Genomic DNA, 22909 nt, shown 5'->3' with positions numbered 1-22909 from the left:
TCCCTCGTTCCCATTTTCAAATGTTGGGAGGTATGTTATATTATACATAGGTGTCTGATATAAATAACCCCAGCTGTGCCAACCAGGGTTACCACCCTTATCTCTTTAATTCCGGACACATATTAATTACACAGGTTCTGTGGCAGTTTAAAACCAAGTGAAATGGAATCTTGAAGTCAGCAAGCCACAGAACCTGCGTAATTAATATGTGTCCGGAATTAAAGGGATGAGGTAGTAACCCTAGTGCCAACTCATATTATCAGTATTATATTATAGGTGTCCCATAAAAATAACCCCAGCTGTGCCAACTCATATCATCAGTATTATATTATAGGTGTCTGACATTTATAACCCCAGCTGTGCCAACTCATATTATCAGTATTATATTATAGGGGTCTGATATTTATAACCCCAGCTGTGCCAGCCCATATCATCAGTATTATATTATAGGTGTCTGATATAAATAACCCCAGCTGTGCCAGCCCATATCATCAGTATTATATTATAGGTGTCTGATATAAATAACACCAGCTGTGCCAACTTATATCATCAGTATTATAATATAGGTGTCCCATATAAATAACCCCAGTTGTGCCAGCCCATATCATTAGTATTATATTATAGGTGTCTGATATAAATAACCCCAGCTGTGCCAGCCCATATCATCAGTATTATATTATAGGTTTCCCATATAAATAACCCCAGCTGTGCCAGCCCATATCATCAGTATTATATTATAGGTGTCTGATATAGATAACCCCAGCTGTGCCAACTCATATCATCAGTATTATGTCATAGGGGTCTGAAGTGACTGACTGAAGTGTGGTGAGGGTGACAGGGCAGAAAATAATGACTTACTCGAGTAGACATATTAAAGTTCTCAATATTGGTAACTTTACTAACTTAACAGTACTCTCTCAACTCCAAAACCAACTCCAAAAGTGAATAATTAATACATTAACTGTATTACATGTAACAATATAGACCGGCTTCGCTCCCCTCCTTTCTTAATCCTCCCACTGGAACTCATTCACCTGCCAAATAGTTACAGAGCCCCCCATTTTGCACTATCTGCTACTTCAGGGTTGCCTACCTGACCCTCTCCATGAGGGAGAAAATGCTCTGCTCCTGGACTTTCCTGGTAATGTCGGATTGCCATCACCTGTGGGGAGCTAGGTAATTGATAAGAAAGGCGTTTCACCACAGGTGATGACAATCATACATTACCAGGGAAGTCCAGGAACAGAGCATTTTCTCCCTGAAGGAGAGGGTCAGGTAGGAAACCCTGTGCTACTTTGGAAAAGCAGATGAGTCCCAGTGGTAAGCAATAGCATTACTGCAATTTCAAATATTTCAAATATACAGAAGGTAACAGAAATAAAATGTATGTCACAATACAACCAGATACAGTATATCAATGTTTCTCAGTCTGTGAACAGATCATTGTGTTGTATAGTTCTAGAAGTATATATGCATATATAAGTTACTTTGTTGGTAGCTACTACTTGTTTGGAGCTCCAATTCCATAAAAGGTAATGGATGGCACGTTGTAATGTATGTCAAATTATGGAATGGAAGGAGAAATCCTTTTCATGCCCAAAAAAAACAAAACATTTTAAGATGCTTTTGTTTGATATATGAACGGCATGTGTCTTCTTACAGAGTAAGAGGTCAGTTCTATAAAATACAAATACACTTTCACAATGTGTTTCTGCAATTCCTTTTTTAGAGGTTATATCACAGGAAATAATGATGTTGTGACAACATATTTTCAGTCAGCCATTAACTTTTTCAAGGAGTCCAAGTAAGTTGGGATGAGTGAAGCTGTGTCATCTTCCAGTCGCTCAGCACGGCCCTCTGAGCCAACCGTGCTGGGTGATCTCACGTGAAGAGCCACTGGGGATGTGCAGCCCTGCAAGTGAGAGAAAAAAGTTATTTAGAACATATCAGCCATAAAATGAACACAGTCCTTGCCATTACATTTTGAATATCTGTATTTAATGGAAGAATACCGTATTTGCTGGCGTATTAGACGACCGGCCGTATAAGACGACCCCCCAACAATAGCAGGGCCCCAGAAGGTCCCAGCTAAATGCAATAAGGGCCAGGAGGGAATGAAATGCCCACGGGCCAAGAGGGCCCGACTATCATGCCCACAGGCCGGAGGGGCCTGATCTGTACCCACGGGCCTAGTTCCCGATCACCCGGTGGTCTAGGGAGGGGTAGGTGGCCTGGGGCCGCCTACCTGTTGTTGGGAGAGGCCGCAGGGGGGAGCTTCGTCAGCTCTTCTGCTTTCCACCCCTGCTGGCCTCTCCGGATCCGGCCACCATCTTTCTTCTGCCGCTGGCCTATCCTGGTCAGCGGCGGCGCTGCTTCTCCTCTTCGCCGCCCCGGCGTCTTCTGGCCTCTTCAGTGGCCGCAGGAGCTCTTCTCCTCGCCGCAGTCTTCTGCGCCGTCCTCCGGCGGCTTCCGACGTCCTCTTGCTTCTCAGCCGGGGGACTTCCTTCCTCGCCCTCCCGGCGGCGTCTGACATCAGACGCCGGGGGCGAGGCTGAGTATGGTGCGGTGAGCGCTGATTGGCTCGCCGCACCCGTCTGCCATTGGCTCCCGACTCAGGAGACCCGGGAGATTCAAACCGCCGCGAGCGGCGCTTTGGATTGGCGGCCGCAGCGGCGCCAGATTCAAAGTTCCGCTCCGTTCGCCGCCGCTTCCATCCCCGCTGCACCTGTACTTTGGGTGCGGGATCATACAGCTGATCCCCACGCCCGCCTCCATTAACCCTGTGCAGAGCCGGCGTATCTGGCGTATAAGACGACCCCCCCACTTGGAGGCATTTTTTTCAGGGGTAAAAAGTCGTCTTATACGCCGGCAAATACGGTATATTTGGTGACAAAAGAAATGGGCTAGGGACCTCTTTAATGTACTAAAAAATGCAGTCAATCCACCAAAATTGGAGTTAGAGTGGGCAGTCTAATGCCTTCTCCTATACAATGGTTGTTCCGGAGGTCCCTACACTGTACCCACTCTGGGTGGTACACTGGTACACTTTGGAGGGTAACTCCTGCTAAGCTGGATCTCATTTTAGATACAGTTTTTGTAAGTGCTATATACTGTATGTAACTAAGTTCTCTGCATTATTTACCACCAAGCAGTTTTTAAAATCTAATGCCCCATGGTATGCTGGGAAAAATCTGTTACATATTGTGACACACCGTAATGCCCATAATACATTATGACACAAACTGTAATGCCCAGTACACATTTTCATACAGTACACCGCAATGCCCATTTTACATTGTCACACACAGTAATGCCCATTACATATTACACCATACACCGTAATGGCCATTATATATTATGCCACACACTGTAATGCCCATTACACATTTTCACACGTCATAATGGCCATTTCACATTATATCACACACCTTAATGCCCATTACACAATATTCCACATGCTGTATTTCCCATTAAATATATTATGCCACATGCCAAAATGCCCATTAGACATTATGCCACATGCAGTAATGCCCATTACACATTATGCTACACTCCATAACGACTATTACACATTATGCCACACTCCGTAATGACCATCACACACAGTACACTAATGCCCCAGTACTCCTACATATGATACCCACAGTAGTGTGCCTCACACAATGCCCAAAGTAGTGCCATTTTCAAATACTGCCCTCAAAAGTGCTACTTACATTTTCTTCACAGCTGCTGCTGAAGCTGGCAGATGCAGAGAAGAGGAGAGTAAAGCATATTCCTGCTCCTCTCTGTTTACATTTCAAATACTGTATGGCATTGGTTCATGAGCCAATCGGAGCTCACGTACCGGCAGTCAATCGCTAACTGCGGCTGCCAGTCTATGAGTTCTGATTGGCTAGTGGGGCTCCATTTGAAATGTCCGCCGAAAGGGGAGCAGGAGGCTCCGGGGATCTGACATGGATGGATGGCAGAGTACATCATTGCCGCTGCCATGCTCTGGTCACACAATTTATTTAACTTAATATGTGTTTCTTACTTTCTTAATGATAAACCTTTAGCCTAGGGGTGCCACCAAAAAAACATTCTGGTGCTTCAGGGTGCCATGATTCATAAAGATTGGGAACCCATGGTATAGAGTATTAATGGACCTGAAAATCAGTTACAAGCACTAAATTTACCGAAGAGAATCCTTTCCCAAAGCTGGCCCTGTTCTTTGTTCGGATCTTAGTCAGGGCAGTCTCTGCCACTTCAGCTCTCTCTTCTGCATCATCAAGTTCACTAATTGTTTTTCGGTACTTATTGAGGTTCAGGTTGGCTTGTTCTTCCTGTGTCAGTACAACAGAATTGTACAGATGTCAAGAACACATATCAGTTGTATACCCTGAAAATAGCCTGATCTCTTACTTAAACTTTATAATTTGAATGCTAATGGAAGAGATTTAGCTAGTAACATATAAGTGAACTAAATGTCATACAGATCTATGTTTCACTCAGAAATTAATTAAATAAGCAATGGCACAATTACAGTGTTGAAGCTACTATAGACCTTGTATCAACTCTTGAGGGCCCATTTATTAACATTATTTTTACTAATATAATACGAATCAGGGTATTTTTACAGAAGCTACGATCAATGATCCCCAGGGATTGGTAAATATGATCACCGGTGAGGGGCCCTTCAGGGGAGGCATGGTGGTGCTGTCACCACGTCGTGGTGGGGGGTGCAGTTGGCGGAGGTAGCGGTGCAATATCGGCAGTGATGCAAACGCATCACATGATAAAAGTTTTTTGTTTTTTTTTAAATATCATAATAATGCTGCGGAGACCAATGTCTCAGAAGACAAAGCTTCTGAGAAAATTCTGTCCCTGCATGTGAAAAGTAATACAGATGGAGCGCCTCTTATTCAGTGCCAGAATGTCCCCGCTAGCGATCGTCGATGGAGAGGTGCGCCATCTGATTGGGACTCACGAACGTCTCATATGCATGTGCGTCCCAGTTTTTTTTGCCCGTCTCCGCTTCATGGAGACTGGCAGGGTTAGGGGGGTGCAGGGAGGATGCAGGCACCGACGGAGCGGCATGGAGGCAGCAGAGGGCAGCGGTGGGCTCCGTTGGAAAGGGATGCACGAGCATCTCGTACGCGTACGCACCCCTTCCGGCGGATGGTGGCTGGCAATTCGATCGCCAGCTCCTGGCTGAATGAGAGGCGCTACATCTGTACTTCCGCTCAGTGTACTAAATTATCGCATTGCGAGTTGGGCTGATAGTATCACATCTCGTCCTCAGATGCAGATGGTGAAAAATTGGTGACTCCTTGTGAAGTAAGTAGCAGAACCTTTTCTGATTATTGTCATCTTTCTTCATAGAAATAAAGTTCTGAAAATAGAATTGTAAAAATAAAACCAATTCTAAAAAAAACCTCTTCACTACAATTATACCAAAATGTAATAACCTGCATTAATTTATGAAATGGGGGGTATCCAATTAGCCCCAATGCAATTTGGCCTAAAAAAAGTGCTCATAGCACAATTACTGGGATATCCAATTAGGGCATTCTTTTTGGAGTGAAAAGGGTACTGTTCTCGGATATCCAGGACAACTCACAGACCCAGGCATCCAAAGCCTGGGCAAATCCATTGAATGCTGCTCATTGGGAACGTTAAAAGATTTAAAACGATAGCTATTTCTTATTCAAGAAATATATATATATATATATCTATATATATATATATATATATCTCTATACAGTATAATCTGTATTTTGTTACCGCCTCCTCCACCATTCTCTTGTAATTCTTCAGTTTACTCTGCAGTCGCTCAATCAGATCCTGATTCCGTTGTTGCATCTTCTGATCCTCCTCAGCCTGGAAAACTAGCTCCTTTAGACGTCGCTCATGTTTCTTCAAAGTCTTTGTGGTCTCTATGTGCTTCTTCTGCTCAGTGTCCAATTCTACTTCAAGCTCTTTAGCCTGAAATAAATAAAAAACGACACTTCCAGTATTTGTTCTTGAAATCTATAGAGAACAACATTACCAGTAACTTTCCTGGTGCTGCGGTGTTGTAGGAGGGCAGAATTGAGCAGATAAAAATTAATTACAGCATCTTTAGGATCAAGACAGTAACTTACAAAGTAAAGCAGGCAGACGAGAGGGAAGTGGGCACAACTATATATCCATTCTAATTATAATAGCTAATATCACTCCAATAACAGATCTCAAAAGGAGCACAGTGATAATGGGCCTAAATTAGAGTTGATCGCAGGACAAATTTGTTCTAAAAACCAGACTGAGGTGATGAGGCAGATGTAAAATGTGTAGAGAGAGTTTGATTTGGGTGGGGTGTGTTCAAACTGATATCTAAATCAGGGTTGCCGACTTTATCAGTCTCCTCTCCGGGAGTGTGTGCCAACTGCCAAGCTTAGCGAGGTACCTTGCCAGAAGCATGGCTTGCGGAGGCGATTCACTGATATGTTGTCCATGTGGACCTTTGTCGACATAGACATGAAAAACTTGTCAACCTTTTCCCATAATGACTTTTTCATTGTGTCAATCTTTTGACCATGTCGACAAATAATGGTTTACGGCAGGGGTGGCCAAACCTGTCCTCAAGATCTACCAACGGTGCATGTTTTCCAGACAACTTGTGGATCTGTAGTAGGAATGAATGCAGCATGTTTGAAAATGTGACAGTTAGTAATGACAACAGCTGTGCACCAGCTAGGTAACCTGGAAAATGTGGACCGTTGGTAGATCTTGAGGACCGGTTTGGCCACCCCTGGTTTACGGGATACAGTCATTGAGTCACCAGAAAGTTGTTACAGTCATTAGGTAGACACCATTATGTCAACATGCATTTAGGTTGACGTGTGTCTAGGTCGACATGCAGGAAGGTCGACATGGGTTAGGTCGACAGGGTCATTATTTCTTCATTGGGTCGACATGGGTTAGTTCGACAGTCAAAAGGTTGACGTGGGGTTTTTCACAGTTTTTTTGAGCCAACATGTGCCGACAGACGGTATTTCATGGCCTACCATCCACTAGGGCGTGGTGGGAGAATCGTGGCCCGAAGCATGGCAAGCGAATGTGGTGCACTTTAACCTATGTCCATTTCGACTGTGTCGACATTCGGGTAAAAAAACTGTGAAAAACCCCATGTGGCTCTTTTGACTGTCGACCTAATGACCCTGTCCACCTTATGACACTGTCAACCTAACCCATGTCGATCTAGACTCATGTCCACCTTCCTGCATGTCGACTTATACACATGTCGACCTAAATGCATGTTGACCTAATGGTGTCGACCTAATGTCTAACAACTTGCTGGTGACCAACTGATCCACACCCTGGTATACCTTTTGACTGTCAACCTAATAATCCAAAACCAGTTATAGGGTTTAAGAAATGTCCTTCTCTGAATCTTGTAGACATACCCGTGCCTCCAGTTTTTGCATAACCTTTTTTCCATCTTTTAATAACATCTGTTCAGCTTCCTCCACCTTGGCATTTAGCTCTCGAATGTGGTTCTCCAGTCCTTTCTTCACTTTCTGCAGGTGCTGTAAATGATTCTGCCTGTGCTGTAATTCCTCCGACAGACGTGAATTCTACAAATGGTACAAATATATCTCTTTTAGTGGCTCCTGGAAGACTATATGCTGGTATGTTACCATTACGCATAAATAATAAAAATAGAATTAATAACTTAAGTAAAATGTGTCTTTCTATGAGTAATGGTTTCACCACTGTATTTTGGAGAGTAATGATGTCAAACCCTGTACAATATATGCGTCTACTCTGCGGGATCGCCCGGGGGAAGGGGGGCTTAGGAAAATTGTGTGGTGCTATTGGATGTCAGTAACAGTGGGAAGTCTCCTGGAGTCCATGGCCAGATTAACAATGGGCGGATGGAGCTGCAGCCCCAGACCTCTACTAAAATAGGCCCATCCCCATGACAACATAATCATCTCCAGCTGGTCACATGGTTGGCCATAATCATAAGTGTTAATAATGCATTCCTATTTTACACATTTATGCACTTTTTTGTGCTTTTCTATATTTAGGGAGACATTGTGGTGTATAGTGTATGGGATCTACATGGAATTGGCCTCATCTCCTCCATGTCTCCTAATAGACCCCTGAACAAGGAAAGACATTTTTTTCTCTAATGGAGAAAAATGTTTTCTGTGTTTAAAGAATGATGAACGTATTTACATCTGAATGATAAAATATTGATATCTGTGTGTAAACCAAATTTTTTTTTTATCTATAGACCTGCATCTCAAAGTCATAAGATGCAGACCAAGTGACAAATGTTACCCCTCCTTTTAAGGAATAAAAATTAAAAGTTAAGTTTTAGAAAAACCAAAAATAACATAACATACATCAATTCAAGTGTGCCCCAGGAAAGACTAAATCAGTCTTTTCTTGGATCTCTTTGCAAGACCTCTCTTTTTCCAGTGAAGTTCTCTGAAACTTGTTCTGGGAGCACCGAGGCTATACCGGAGATCATCTTTTGATGATAACTATGTTGGTCTAATGAATAATCATTACTTCTATTGGTTTATGTGCGGATTCAAAAAAACCTTTTCGTAAAGACCCCTGAACATTGTCAGCTCCAGGCCCAGGAGACCCTTAATCCAGCCCTGCTGGAGTCACCTGCCCAAAGTGGCCCATTTCCTAAGTGAAGCGGGCAGTATGGGCAACTACCTAATTACTTCATTGTGGCCCTTACCCCTGCTTCTCCTCGCTGGCCAGTTCTGCCGTTCACCATCCCAGAGAGGGAAGTACCAAAGTAGGCAAGCGTGCTGTAAAATGTACCCTGTTTGCTTTATTGTACAGTTAAGAGCAAGGTTAGCTTTAGAGTGCAAATGTTTACCTAGCCAAATGATGTTGGTGTGCAAAAATAAAACTGCTGCCCATACAAGAACAATTCTGGCTACATTTACATTAAAAAAAAGGGATTGAATTGAAACTTAAAACTTCTATATGAATCTAATAAACTTCTAATTTATAGTAGGGAAACATTATTCTCAATACACACTTAGACTTTTATCACAATTTGCTATTTTTATAAAATTGTATCCCTGCAACATTTTCCCAGATAATTGCATCTACAAATCTCCTCTTCATTTGTAAAAACAAAAAATGTGTATGTGCAAAAAGGGGGTGTGGCCTTCCACCCCAGTTTTTCACCCTGCACCCCCAGACATTGACCACCAAAAGGAAAAATAATTCCTGATTCATGCCCCTTGCATTGTTTTTTTTCCGACTAATAATAATGCCTCTTACACATTGTGCCATGCACCGTAATACTAATGCTCCTTATTAAATTGCCCCTTTCACCTTCCACCATTTTATGATACACACACACACACACACACACACACACACACACACACACACACACACACACACACACACACACTGTAATATCCCTTGAACCATATTATGCATCACACAGTAATATTATATTTTGCCCCACAGGTATGCCCCTTGTGCCACATTCCCCATACAGTAATGACCCTGTTACCATATTATGCCCCCACTGTTATACTCATGTGTCAATATTATGCCACACATAGTAATGCTTCAGTCAATATATTATGCTTCACACAGTCCTAATGTCCCTTACAAATTATGTTACACTACCTGCTTTTTGTCAGGGTCATTCCCTCCCTCCCCCTCCATGGGTCACTGGTCCCTGAACTTCAGGGACCACGGATCGAACCTGCCTCCTTTCACACAATGATCCTCTATTGGGATATATGGCCATGTCTTCTGACACCCCACACAATTGCATGCTTGTCTAGCCCTAGAAATGGGCCCCAATACCTGGCTGAGGAAATTCTGGATTGCAACTGGAGACATGGTTAAATTGTCAGTACAGAAAATTCTAAAAATCGCTGAACACAATAATAATGGGCATATTGTGCAGCTAATAAGTACCCAAGCTTGGAGCACACAAATTCCTCTTTAAGCTAATCAATATTTATGAATATATGTGCAGGTTTCTCCTTTCCATATTGTGCATGAAACATTCTTTACTTATGAAAAAAGTTGCAAGTCACACTTGAAACAAAAAAAAGGTGCACATGCAGTGCGAAATATCACAAGATTAGACAGTAAAGAGCTCAATTTACATGAATAAGGCCAAAAATATCAAATGTTATTTTCATTGCTGTTTTTACTGCAGTATGGTTTAGATTCATATAAACATTGCTTTTAATTTCAGTGAGAACGCATTAGGGAAAACTAGGTGTGTTGGAGTAAAAATCTGTGGATTGTCGAGGTCCGGCCGTGATCGCGACAATTCACGGCCGTTCTTGGCAAAACGGGCACGACAGTTTTTCAAAGTTGGACCCGTTCTGTCGCTCTGCCTCTTCAATGCTGTCGGGAAAGACCACATTGAAGAGGCACCCGCCGCTATTTCCCCTGTCAGAAATAGCGGCGGGGATTGAATATCCCCCCAAACCTCTTGTAGCATTTACATATCACGTGTTAAAAATTGTTAAAATGTGTTTCAAATTTATACCGAGCACTAAAACCATGTCTGGGAAAATGAATGCAGTCATTTAGTTGCACATTTGTAGAATGAACACTAGATGGCAGCAAATTTGTTTATCAAATGTTCTTCCATGAGAAAAAGTTGTGACTTTTTTTTGTTGATATTTTACTATCTTAATCATAGTTAAATCTTTTATAGCCCAGACCTGTAAAGACATTTATTTCCCATTGAGACCATAACTTCTGGCCTGTTTTCTACCAAGGGCCATTTGGATATTCATAAAATCCTTCGGGGGCCACACGGGCAGTGGCATATACATGTGGGCATTATACACACGGGCAGCGGCATATACATTTCGCCATTATACACAGGGCAGCGGCATATACATGTGGGCATTATACACACGGGCAGCGGCATATACATTTCGCCATTATACACATGGGCAGCAGCATATACATGTGGGCATTATACACACGGGCAGCGGCATATACATGTGGGCATTATACACACGGGCAGCGGCATACATACCTCCCAACTTACATGTAAACCGATGTGGGACGGATGGATGCGTGTCGGAGGTGCGCCAAATTTTTTTGGGGGCGTTACCTAATCAAAGGGGCATGGCCTATACTCGCAGCTCTCCAGCGAGGCCAAGCCCCTATTTTGTCACTATGGGGGCATGACCCAGAGGCATGCGCACAGCTTTTATTCCACGCTGCTCAGCAGCTGACAGGGGGACTCCCAACAGCCCCTCCCCTCCTCGCCGCAAGACACTGCTGGCCGCGTACATTCCCGCGGTAATCGGGACTGTTGGGAGGTATGGGCATATACATGCGGGCATTATACACACGGGCAGCGGCATATACATGCAGGCATTATACATGCGGGCATTATACACACGGGCAGCGGCATGTACATGCGGGCATTATACACGGGCAGCGGCATTTACATGTGGGCATTATACACACTGGCAGCGACATATACATGTGGGCATTATACACAGGGCAGCGGCATATACATGCGGGCATTATACACGGGCAGCGGCATATACATGCGGGCATTATACACGGTAGCGGCATATACATGTGGGCATTATACACGGGCAGCAGCATATACATGTGGGCATTATACACGGGCAGCAGCATATACATGTGGGCATTATACACACGGGCAGCGGTATATACATGTGGGCATATTACACACGGGAAGCGGTATATACATGCAGCAGTATATACATGCAGGCATACACAACAGTTCTGCCCACCACTGCAGAGACACCACAGGGTGGGCTAATTAATGCACAGCAGTGTGAGGGTGATATGGATGACAAATAGATCCTGGGGTTATCATTTATTCATAAAAAGCAACAGTGTAGAGGAAGGGGGGGGGGGGGGGGGTGTCACCTCCAAACAGGTTTATGTGATTATGCAGCACTGGGGAAGGGAGGATGGCATGAGTGAGGCTGCAGGTCAGGTGAGAGGAACAGTGCAAGATGCAGCTAGGGACAGTGATGAGCCAGGAGCAGCAGGGAAAGGAGCCCCCCTGGCCTAGCATGCAGCTCCCCACGTCTCCCTGAGGTGGCCCTTAACGCCATCCCCCATTTACCTTTATTTCTTAAATAAGGTATCAGCCCCGGCTGTTGGAGTTTGAGGAGGTGACGCGTCGGCCCGCCCAGCGAGATAAGGGGGAACAGCGTGATAGCGGCTGCTGCTGCAGCTGATGGAGTGCATGGAGGGTGCATTACAACACTCGCGAGAGCTTGCTACTGCCCACAGTGATTGGCGGCCACGTCACCATCACAGAACTTTCCCTTATCTTGCCGGCCGGGCGGGCCGGCACGTCACCTCCTCAAACTCAAACATGTATCGCAGGCGGGTAGGAAGGCGGGCCAGGCAAACTGGCTACGGGGGCCGTTTACGTCCTGCAGGCTAGAGGTTCCCCAACCCTGTCTTAATGGGTTTGGTACAAGATCCCGGCATTTACAAGAATACCAACAACGGCATACCCATAGTCAGGATCCCGATACCCTGTAGGCATGTAATCTAATCCTCTGCCCTAAGTTCCCCAACTCTATCCCTCCATACATGTAGCCTAACCGTCCACCTTTAGTGCCTAACCCTAACTGTACCCCCCCCCAGTGCCTAGCCCTAGTCGTCCCTTCTTAGTGCCCTCCCCCTCCACAGCTTGATCCCTAACCCACCTCCTAGTGCCTTGACCTAACCTCCCCCACAGCCTAACCCTAATGATTTACAGCATACTTATGTTCGGGATGCTGACCATTGGGATTTTAGCATTTGCATTTTGAGTGGTGTCGGGATTCCGGTCATGGGCGGATTGGCCCACCGGGATACCGGGCTTTTTCCCGGTGGGCCGGCCCATTTCAGCCATGCAGCGGCCGCTCGCTCCCCCTGGCTGGGCCGCGGACCGCCCGACCGCCTTCTCCGCGGTTAGCGGCCGCAGCACTTTTCCCTCAGTAAAGATGGCCGCGGCCGGCCTCGTCAATGGCAGCAATGATAATGGCCGCGGGAGGGCTGGTGCGCATGCGCGGTCGCACGCAGCAGCTCCCGCGGCCCCTTTGAATGTGTGTGTGCGCGGCTGCTAAATTGATCCCCAGCAGGCAGCGCAGCATGAGTTTATTGCGCGCTGGGGATCAAAAACAGGAAGGGGGCGGCGCTGAAAAAGCAGGAGAATTAAAGAAAGAGCAGCAGTCTGCACTCTGAAGCGCCGCCCACCCTTCTGCTAGCCTTCTCCCTATAGCAGCAGCAGCCTGGCAGCCACAGCCATAGGTAGAGCCAGCCAAGCATGGGCAGAGCCTGGAACAGCTCTACAGCTAGCCTCCCAGGTATATAATGTGTGCTGGGGATGGGCATGATTTGATGGGCATCACGGTGTGTGGCATATGTATAATGGGCATCACGGTGTGTGCCATATGTATAATGGGCATCACGGTGTGTGGCATATGTATAATGGGAATCATGGTGTGTGCCATGTGTATTATGGGCATCACGGTGTGCGGCATATGTACAATGGGCATCACGGTGTGTGCCATATATATAATGGGCATCACGGTGTGTGGCATATGTATAATGGGAATCATGGTGTGTGCCATATGTATTATGGGCATCACGGTGTGCGGCATATGTATAATGGGCATCACTGTGTGAGGCATATGTATAATGAGCATCACGGTGTTTGGCATATGTATAATTAGCATCACGGTGTGTGGCATATGTATAATGGGCATCACGGTGTGTGGCATATGTATAATGGGCATCACGGTGTGTGGCATGTATAATGGGCATCATGGTGTGTGGCATATGTATAATGGGCATCACTGTGTGAGGCATATGTACAATGAGCATCACAGTGTTTGGCATATGTATAATTAGCATCACGGTGTGTGGCATATGTATAATGAGCATCACGGTGTGTGGCATATATATATTGGGCATCACAGTGTGTGACATATGTATAATGGGCATCACGGTGTGTGGCATATGTATATTGAGCATCACGGTGTGTGACATATGTATAATGGGCATCATGGTGTGTGGCATATGTATAATGGGCATCATGGTGTGTGCCATATATATTATGGGCATCACGGTGTGCGGCATATGTATAATGAGCATCACGGTGTTTGGCATATGTATAATGAGCATCACGGTGTGTGGCATATATATATTGGGCATCACGGTGTGTGACATATGTATATTGGGCATCACGGTGTGTGACATATGTATAATGGGCATCACAGTGTGTGGCATATGTATAATGGGCATCATGGTGTGTGGCATATGTATAATGGGCATCACTGTCTCCCCTCCCTGCATCCTCCACCACTTATTGACTCCCCTCCCTGCATCCTCTGCCACTCTGCATTCCCCCTCCTACCCTGCATCCTGTGCCACCATGCCCCCCTCACACTCTGCATCCTGTGCCACCCTGCGTAAGTCTTCCCTCCCTTCGTCCTCAGCCACCCTGCATCTCCCCTCCCAGCATTGTACGCCACCCTCCGTCCCCCCTCCCTCCCTGCATCCTCTTCCACCCTGCCACTCTACTCTCACACCTCGTCACCCCTGTCTCACCCTTCATTACCAACCTCTCTCACCCTGCACCAACCCCCTCTCACCCTGTGTCTCTCATTCCGTTGCATAATATTTTTTTAACTCAGCTGCAAAAATTTGGTGTGGCCTCGTTGGAATAGGCCACACCCCTATACTGATAGGCCACGCCCCAAAAAAAATCGGGCGCAACATCCTCCCCTATCGGGGCTGCTTCAAGATATTTCCCGGGCTGGTTTTAATTTCCAATCCGCCCCTGATTCCGGTGTTGGTCTTCTCGCCAGTGTCAGTATTCTGGTGCTGGTATAACCAGTTACTGGTAAAGGAGGAGAGGAGTGCACCACCCACAGAATTTGCATCTGTCTTAGGAGGTTTACCCGTCCCATTATCGCTGCAGGAGACCATTGACTGTACTGGACTGGTAACTATATCGGATATTACAAATTGCCATAAAGGAACTATTATATTGCCATATAAATTCCAAGCCTGCAATTTGCCTCACATTAATAGCCAGCAATATATGCTTTATGTTGTTTGTCCAGTATGTGGTTTTATTCATTATTGTAATTCAAATGTATTACATTCCAAATCTTGATACATATGGGAATGTGTCCATACCTGTATATATTGTACCAATGGTTAAAATACCAATGCATCCTGGAGGTAAGTACTGGGTTAGGGTTGTGATGGGATAATGCCAGACTGAAGTAAGGCATTATTGTTTAATTATAATCATCTTATGCTAGATACACACTGGATGATATATCGTCCGATCAATTACTGTAACAAATATGTCACGATATGTCCTTGAACTTCATCGTTCACAGACAAGTTGCATGGGCTGTGCTGCCCAGCTGTTGACCAATTTATCGGTGGATACAGAGGTCTCCTCATAGACTGTTGCAGCGATATGTGTAAGTATGCATGGCTCGGGATAGCTGGAGCACATGTCTGCACACATCTGCCATACGGGAAATATTCATGGGGGTCTGGCGCCTGCAATTTAGCACAGCATGATGCATTGTGTACACATTGCAGCACTGCTATGAAACTCGTACTGCAGCAACAATCTATGAGGACAAATCTGTATGTGCATCATGCTGTATGTTTGGCCTAGCAGCAGATCACGCACTGTCCTAAGATCTGCAGTTCTCTGTTGGTTGGTGACAGGAAGGTGGCTGGCCAAAAATAAGTCTTTTGCATAAGCGATGCGGTTGAAGAGTCTTAGTAGTTCAGGAACCTGGGTACTGGAATACCAGAGCGGGTTGGTTTGGACCGAAGATTCGGTATCTGCAACCAACGAGCTGGAACTGGACGACTCCACCGTGAATGAGGACTTTCAAAGAAGCTGTGCAGGTACCAGAAGAGTTCACCAGGATTATTGGATCGGACTTGAATGAAGGCAAGAAGACATACCAGAGGTATCAACAAAGTAGCGAGCTGGAATAATACTGGTTCTGGAACAGGTACTGGAGGTATCAGCAGAGCAGCAAGCTGGAATAATAGTGGTGCTGGTTCTGGAACAGGTACTGGAGGTATCAGCAGAGCAGCAAGCTGGAATAATACTGGTGCTGGTTCTGGAACAGGTACTGGAGGTATCAGCAGAGTAGCAAGCTGGAATAATACTGGTTCTGGAACAGGTAATGGATGGAAGTATCAGCAGAATAGCAAGCTGGAATGGTACTGGTTCTGGAATGGCTACTGGAAGGTATCAGCAGAGAAGCAAGCTGGTCTCTAGGGAGCTGAGCTGCACTTCCCTGGGGAATGACAAGCGAAGCACTGGCGTCCGTCTAAGGCCAGGGGTTTAGACTTAAACCCCCCTGCCCTACTCTCGCTTGTGGCTTAGAAGCCACGTTTCCATTGGTGGTCCATGGGAAAATGGCAGCACCCGGTGGAAAGCAGGGGGCTTTCTGTACTTTCTAGCTGGAGACACACACCAGTGCACAGACGCCAGGATGAGGAAGTCGCGGCAGCTCAGACCCAGTGGCAATCACTACCAGCCCACCAGCCGCATGACACAGACAGGTAAGCGCAGTGGTCGCGACCGGGTCGTAAGCAGTGCAGCCGGTGTCAGCATGGTACAGGAGTGTTACAGAGACTGGATCCATTTACCACAGAGCAGAATCTGGAGGAGGCATGCACTGCAGCTATGAGGTGAGGTGGGGCCCGGGACGCTGCTATCTACACAATGAATGTCAACATGGTCAACATCGACATTTTTACTATGTCGGCATTCTGATCTCTGCATATTTTTGTATGTCCTTTTTTATGTATATCCGGTAGTGCCTTACAAATCAACAATTGTTTTAAAGACAGTATGTATATTGCAAATACTGTACTGCACAGTTAACTAGATGCAGAGGAAAGTCACCTCTGACACGGCTTTCTTCAACCTTTCCTCCGACTTCCTAAATTCATTCAGGTAGCCTTCACTCTCAGTCATCACCTGCTGCAACTGTCCCTCCAGTTTCTTCTTTGCACCAGAAACAGACTGGAGCTGAAAAAGGAAGATATTTTATATAGAAAGCAAAAGCTTTGAAAGCTAGTCTGCTACCTTGTGATTGCCTCTGTGTTTCTGTTTGTGTTATTGCCTCTGTGTTTCTGTATGTGAGAAAGATGTAGTTTCACTTTCTGCCAGCAGATGGCAGTGTTTCGGTTACACAGAATGCTCTCTATCTGTATACCTGTCACAAGCATGGTCTCTGTACTGTATTAAGTAAATGTGTCCTCTAATGTTGCAGCACCAGACAGCTCAGACTACGGTATGTATAGTAGGGTGTAAGAAGTAGTAAATGAAAACCAGTGTCGTAACTATAGCACCGCAGCCCCCGCGGTCGCGGGGGGGGGCGCTATGCATATGGGGGCGCCGGGGGGGCTGCGGTGCTATAGTAATCCCCCCGCCCCGCATCCCCCGCATGCTTACCTGTCCGCGCGTCCCGGCTCCCCTCCTGGCTTCAATCAATGCTATGGAGACGGACCACGATAAAATGGCCGCCCCATAAAGCAGACTGTTCTCTGAAACTGTCTGTGGTATGGGGGCGACCATTTTATCGTGGTCCGTCTGCATAGAATTTATTGAAGCCAGGAGGGGAGCCGGGACGCGTGGACAGGTAAGCATGCGGCAATGGGGGGAGGGGGCACAGGGGGCAGGCACGGGGGGGGGGCGGCCGTCCGGCCGGGCGGGGAGGGGGGGCGCCCCCCCCATTAACGGCGGGGGGGGGGGGGGGGCGCCCCAAACAAAGCTACGCCGCTGATGAAAACTGGAGCATTAATCTGAAATTTGACCTTCTTTATTTTATTAGGATTACCTGATTATTTAATTTATTGCATTTATCAGTTAAATCCATCAGCTCCATCTCCAAAGCCTTGCGGGATCGATCAGAGGACTCCACCACATTTGTGGTCTCCTCCAGCTCTGAGGCCATAATGCTGTTCCTCCTTTCCAGTAAGTTAACTTGTTCTCTGGTATCATCATGATGCCGGGCCTCATCCTCCAGCTGTGTTTGTAGATCCTGAAACACAAATAATGTTAGATCCTGTAATAGAGTCAATAAATATCTGAGAACTATCTCAAAGGGAATGTGGAAGCCTTTAATATAGAAAGCCATCTTCTGTCTCTCATGATTAATGCCTATGCATTTCTATTTTCTGTCGCTGAATAATAAAAACGACACACTGAACTCATGAGTCAAGAGATTCCATAACACGTGCTGGGCAAGTGTATTTGAGTTCTAAGAGTTGGGGGGTCATACCCAGAAAGACCAGCACTCTGCCGGGCTTGAGGTGACAAACCACCCCCCCCCCCCTCCAACCCCAATACTGTACTCCGCCTCTTAGTTCAGAAGGGATGAGCCTACTTTTCCGCTGTTCCCAGCAGAAAACTAGCTCAGGACTTATTTTTCTGCTGCACGTTCTGCTGACATCATGTGAAATCCGTCTGCCCCAAGCAGGCAGGGGAACGTCTGCATTTGTGGGGCCCGTCCAGCGGTTCTATGGGCGCTTCCACAGTTTTTTGTGGGCACGCCCATGAAATATCCATGTCCACCCCGGAACGACCCCCTGCCTGTCAATTAGGCAGCTTGTAACCCGACAAAGGTGCTCGCTGTGTGGGTCTGCACATGCGCATTTGCGCTTATGTACATGCGCAGTCCCCCACCATCAGGAACAAATTCGGAGATGTGCGTGCAGGTCTGAATCGGCCCCACAGTCCCTATTAGGTGCTATTATCATGTAGTGTAAGACCACCAGAGCACAGAGGCCTTGCCGTGGCTGGTGGCTTACCATACAGTTTGTTTGCAAATATATGTAACTGGATCTCTGCATTACTATTATCATGTAAAAGATATGTCACTATTTCTAGCCCATTATGGTATTCTGGGGAAATGTATTTGCTTTTTCTAGTCTGGATTAATTCATACTTGCCGACTTCTTATCTCCCCTTTGCAGGAGACCGGGGAGAGTCATTGCCGGGAGATGGCAGCAAGCTCACGCCTCACAGAAGCAGAGGGGCGGTGCCACCGCCGGGAGGGGGAAAGGGGCGGTCTGAGGGCGGAGCCACTGACGGGCTAAAGGATCGGGGGGGTGTCTAGTGCGTCATTTTAGCCCCGCCCCCCGCAGTGCAATGCCTGTATTTCAGGGAGGGGGGTTTGCGGGAGTTGAAGGGAATTGCGGGAGGGTTGCTCGCATTTACGGGGAGCCGGGAGGGGGACCCGATTTCCGGGACCCTCCTGGCCATTCCTGAAGGGTAGGCAACCCTGGACTCTCCCTTACAAGCAACTGTGATGGATCAGTAAACTGATTCAAGCAACTACTATATTGTGCATCACTGAGAGGCCTGCTGGGATCAGTAGTTAGGGGGTATGTGGATCCTTGTAGTTCCATACTGTTGGTGTCCTGGGGTAATTGGTTTGTGAATCTTTTGGAGGCACTCAGAGCCTATACTGGCTTACAGAAAATACTTTACTGTTAAAATTTTAATTATTTAATCACCTTAATTTGTTGTTGCTGCCGTCTAATTAATTTCATGAACTCAGCGCTGTTTTGATTGGTGTTTTCCAGTTGTATTTCCAGTTCATTGATGTCTTTGTCCAGCTTTTTCTTCATTTTCATGGCTTCAACTCGCCCTTTCACCTCAGCATCTAAGCTAGCCTGTAATGATTCCATGGCACGTAGGTGGTTTTTTCTACACGCAAAATATAAATTAAAAAACAAACCATTAATATGGCAAACTGCACCTCTTTAGTGGTTACATTCACATGGGGAGATAGATGTTTTCTTAAATGTGCAATTGAATAATCCATAATTTCACTTATAATGTAGAACACTTAGGGCCTTATTCTAGTTCACTCTTTCTGACAAAATCCTTCTTAGATGGACAAAACCATGTGCACTGCAGGTGGGGCAGATGTTACTTGTGCAGAGAGAATTAGATTTGGGTGGGGTTTTACTTCAAAATGAGATCTATATTGCAGTGTAGAAATAAAGCAGCCAGTATTTACCCTGCACAGAAACAAAATAACTCACCCAAATCTAATTCTCTCTCTGCACATTTTACATCTGTCCCCCTGCAGTGCACATGGTTTTTATCCATCTAGGAAGGATTTTGTCAGAAAGAGTGAACTAGAATAAGGCCCTTAATGTGAAACACTTAGTAAGCTATTGACCTTTAACCCTGGATTTGGCACTTTGTGGAATTCTCCCACAAGGCTTTCACATAACTAAGCGATGCAGGAGGGTCTTGCTGGCAGGGACTGCATAAGCAAATTCTATAAATACTGCATGGTTACACCCTGACCCCTCTGTGTCCCTTTTTATAGCCAAACTGCAGTATTTTATCTCTTCAGAATGGAGTAGGTGCAGACTACTGGAAAGGGCCAAGTTCCATCAGACTCAGAATTATCTGAATATACATATACCCTGTAGATACTAGACTCGCTATTTGCATCTGTGATGCAACTCCGCACTAATAACAGCACAGGAGTACTACTATTATTTTTATTCAATAAAAATTTTGGGTACTTATTTAGTTTCACGGCGGCCAATATATCGGATGCGATATCGGCGGACATATCGTCCGATGCGATTTTTTTACCTGTTCATAACCCCTACTATGCATGGAGTTCATTTTATATAGTGTGGCGAGCGCAGTAATCCGCGTCCCCTCACCACGCTTCGGGCTCGGTGGCTTGCTGCGTTCACCACACTATATAAAATCAACTCCATGCGTAGTGGATAGTGGGGTTATGAACAGGTAAAAAATCTCATCAGATCGCATCGAATCGGCCGATATCGCATCTGATATATCGGCCGCCGTGAAACTAAACAAGTACCAAATTTTGTACTGGGAGTCAATCACATCAGAACCCTACAATGGCTTCCACCCAGGATACCTGGCAATAGCATCACATCCTTTGGCCATCAATAATTAGGAAGAAACCCTAAATCAGGTAAAATTACAGTTTGCAGCAGATTTGCGGATCTTTTGCTTTTAATAAATAGGCCCGATACTGTCTTGCATTAGCCCCTTCAGTGGTGGATTTTTTAGGGAGTGCTCCCCACTGGGCGAGTTTTTTTGGGGAGCGCTACCTAAAAAAAAACCACCACTGTGACTCCCAGAAACTTTACCTGATGGCTTCAAACTCTTCCTCTTTATCCTGGAGGTGTTTATCGGTGTCTGTCTTAAGCTGAGTGATCTCAAGTTGCAGTTTTACAACTTTATTCTCTTCTGTCTGAGAGAGGGAGAGATAGAGAGATAGAGAGTGTAGGACACAAACAAACAGTGCAATGTTAGTGAACATAAACCCAGACATGGTACAACTTTCTGCCCTGTGTTCTTTGCTATTTTTCAGCAGGAACTCAGGGTAAATTTATGATGTGTCGATCAGGGGAATATGCGCTATCCCCGTGCATTATGGCAGGGGATAGCGCTTCCCCTGATCTATGACACCCAATGTGCGGGTGACTAAAGTGCGGTGGTGCAGGGCAGGAGGCATAGCGCAGGTATGATATTTTATACTGCGTGCCTGCCTCCTAGCCAATGTATGAACGGTCAGCATCCACTTCGACAGCTGCAGGTGGTGATGCCCTATGCTCACAGCAGGGACAGCTTGATGTACAAATTATGTACCCATATGCACACAAACACAGGTACAGAGCAAACAGTGGCGTAACTACTGTAAGGCAGCCCCAGCTGCTGCTTGGGGGAGCAAGCCACAGTGGGGTCTATGTGGGCGCCAGCACCCGCTGGACGCACTGACATGCTGCTGCCTGCCACTGGCTGAGCACCGGAGGCGAGTCAGCCGCAGTGCGGGTGCGGCCATGGCAGAGACGACAAATCCCCCTCACTGATTCAATTGACTGTACACAGAGCCGGCTATTGACAACTGTGTACAGGATGGGCGTGCTGGGGCGGCCTGGGATGCATCAGAGCCAAGGGAATCAGCAGTGTCTGCTGGTTTCTCTTCCTCTATCGCGCTTCAGCTTTTCCGTTATGCGTGTGACACCATCACGTCACGCCGGGGAAACACACTGGTGTGGAGCCCAAAAGGGGGGTGGGGGGTGGAGGGTGGGGTGGCACAACAAACTTTTGTTGTACACACAAATAATAGTTTAAATAAATATTATTCACATAATAAGAACTCTTATAACTCTCATAATCACATAATAAGAACTCTCATGCACCTCTCTGGTGCAATGCATACCTTCCTTCAGCTGCATCACACAGGGCGGGATGTACTAAAGGGAAAATGCAGTAAAATGGGGGTTTTACCGCATTTTCCTATTTACCATCACCCGTCCGCCCCGTTTTCGCTTGGCAGGGTATCGCCAAGCCTATGGGCTTCTATCGCCGCCCGCCGTCCGTGCGCCCCCCCCCCTCCCGTCCTCCTGATCTCCTCCTCCCCCCGCAGGTGTCACAGCCGGCAGGACATCCGGCTGCAGGGGGAGGAGGAGACGCAGGGGGACACTGGGATGTGACGGAGACCCCGCAGACCACATTACAGGTACAGCGGGGGTCTCTGTCACCGCAACCCGATGCTAGCCGCATATGTTAGTACATAATGCGGCGGCTGCCATGCGAAGGGCGGCGATGTATATTAATACATCCCGCCCTGAGTGACTCACTGAAGTGTGGGCATGCTCACTGCAGAGAATTTGCTTCTGCTGGGCTGCACAGGCACTTTAACACCACTCAAGGTGTTAAATTATGTATTGTCTTTCCAACACCATATCCTCCAACATTGATGCTTTGAAATGTGGGATGCGTCTTGAAAGGGGACATGGGACCTAATTCAGGTTGGCTTGCAAAAGCAAAATCTCTCACTAAAGGGCAAAACCATGTACATTGCAAGTG

The 22909-nt window shown here is 46.3% G+C and overlaps 1 protein-coding gene across 1 annotated transcript in view; it reads right to left on the bottom strand.

Annotated features, from left to right (window-relative positions):
• Positions 1-1280: 1280 nt before the first annotated feature.
• LOC146008647 (myosin heavy chain, skeletal muscle-like) overlaps positions 1281-22909 on the bottom strand; it is a 162804-nt gene continuing 141175 nt past the window's right edge. The window contains exons 11-18 of the mRNA XM_083148149.1: positions 21184-21287; positions 19549-19741; positions 17868-18071; positions 16931-17056; positions 7425-7595; positions 5764-5964; positions 4176-4322; positions 1281-1912 (exon numbers count right to left, since the gene is read on the bottom strand). Of these exons, the coding sequence (XP_083004275.1) occupies positions 1772-1912; positions 4176-4322; positions 5764-5964; positions 7425-7595; positions 16931-17056; positions 17868-18071; positions 19549-19741; positions 21184-21287 (1287 nt within the window). The 3' untranslated portion in view covers positions 1281-1771. The remainder of the gene's footprint in view (positions 1913-4175; positions 4323-5763; positions 5965-7424; positions 7596-16930; positions 17057-17867; positions 18072-19548; positions 19742-21183; positions 21288-22909) is intronic.

This window comes from Crinia signifera, chromosome 6, assembly GCF_055691185.1.
Source record: "Crinia signifera chromosome 6, ASM5569118v1, whole genome shotgun sequence".
NCBI lineage: Eukaryota > Metazoa > Chordata > Amphibia > Anura > Myobatrachidae > Crinia > Crinia signifera.
Note: the sequence above shows the minus strand (reverse complement) of the source record. Positions and strands in the feature narration are given on the sequence as shown.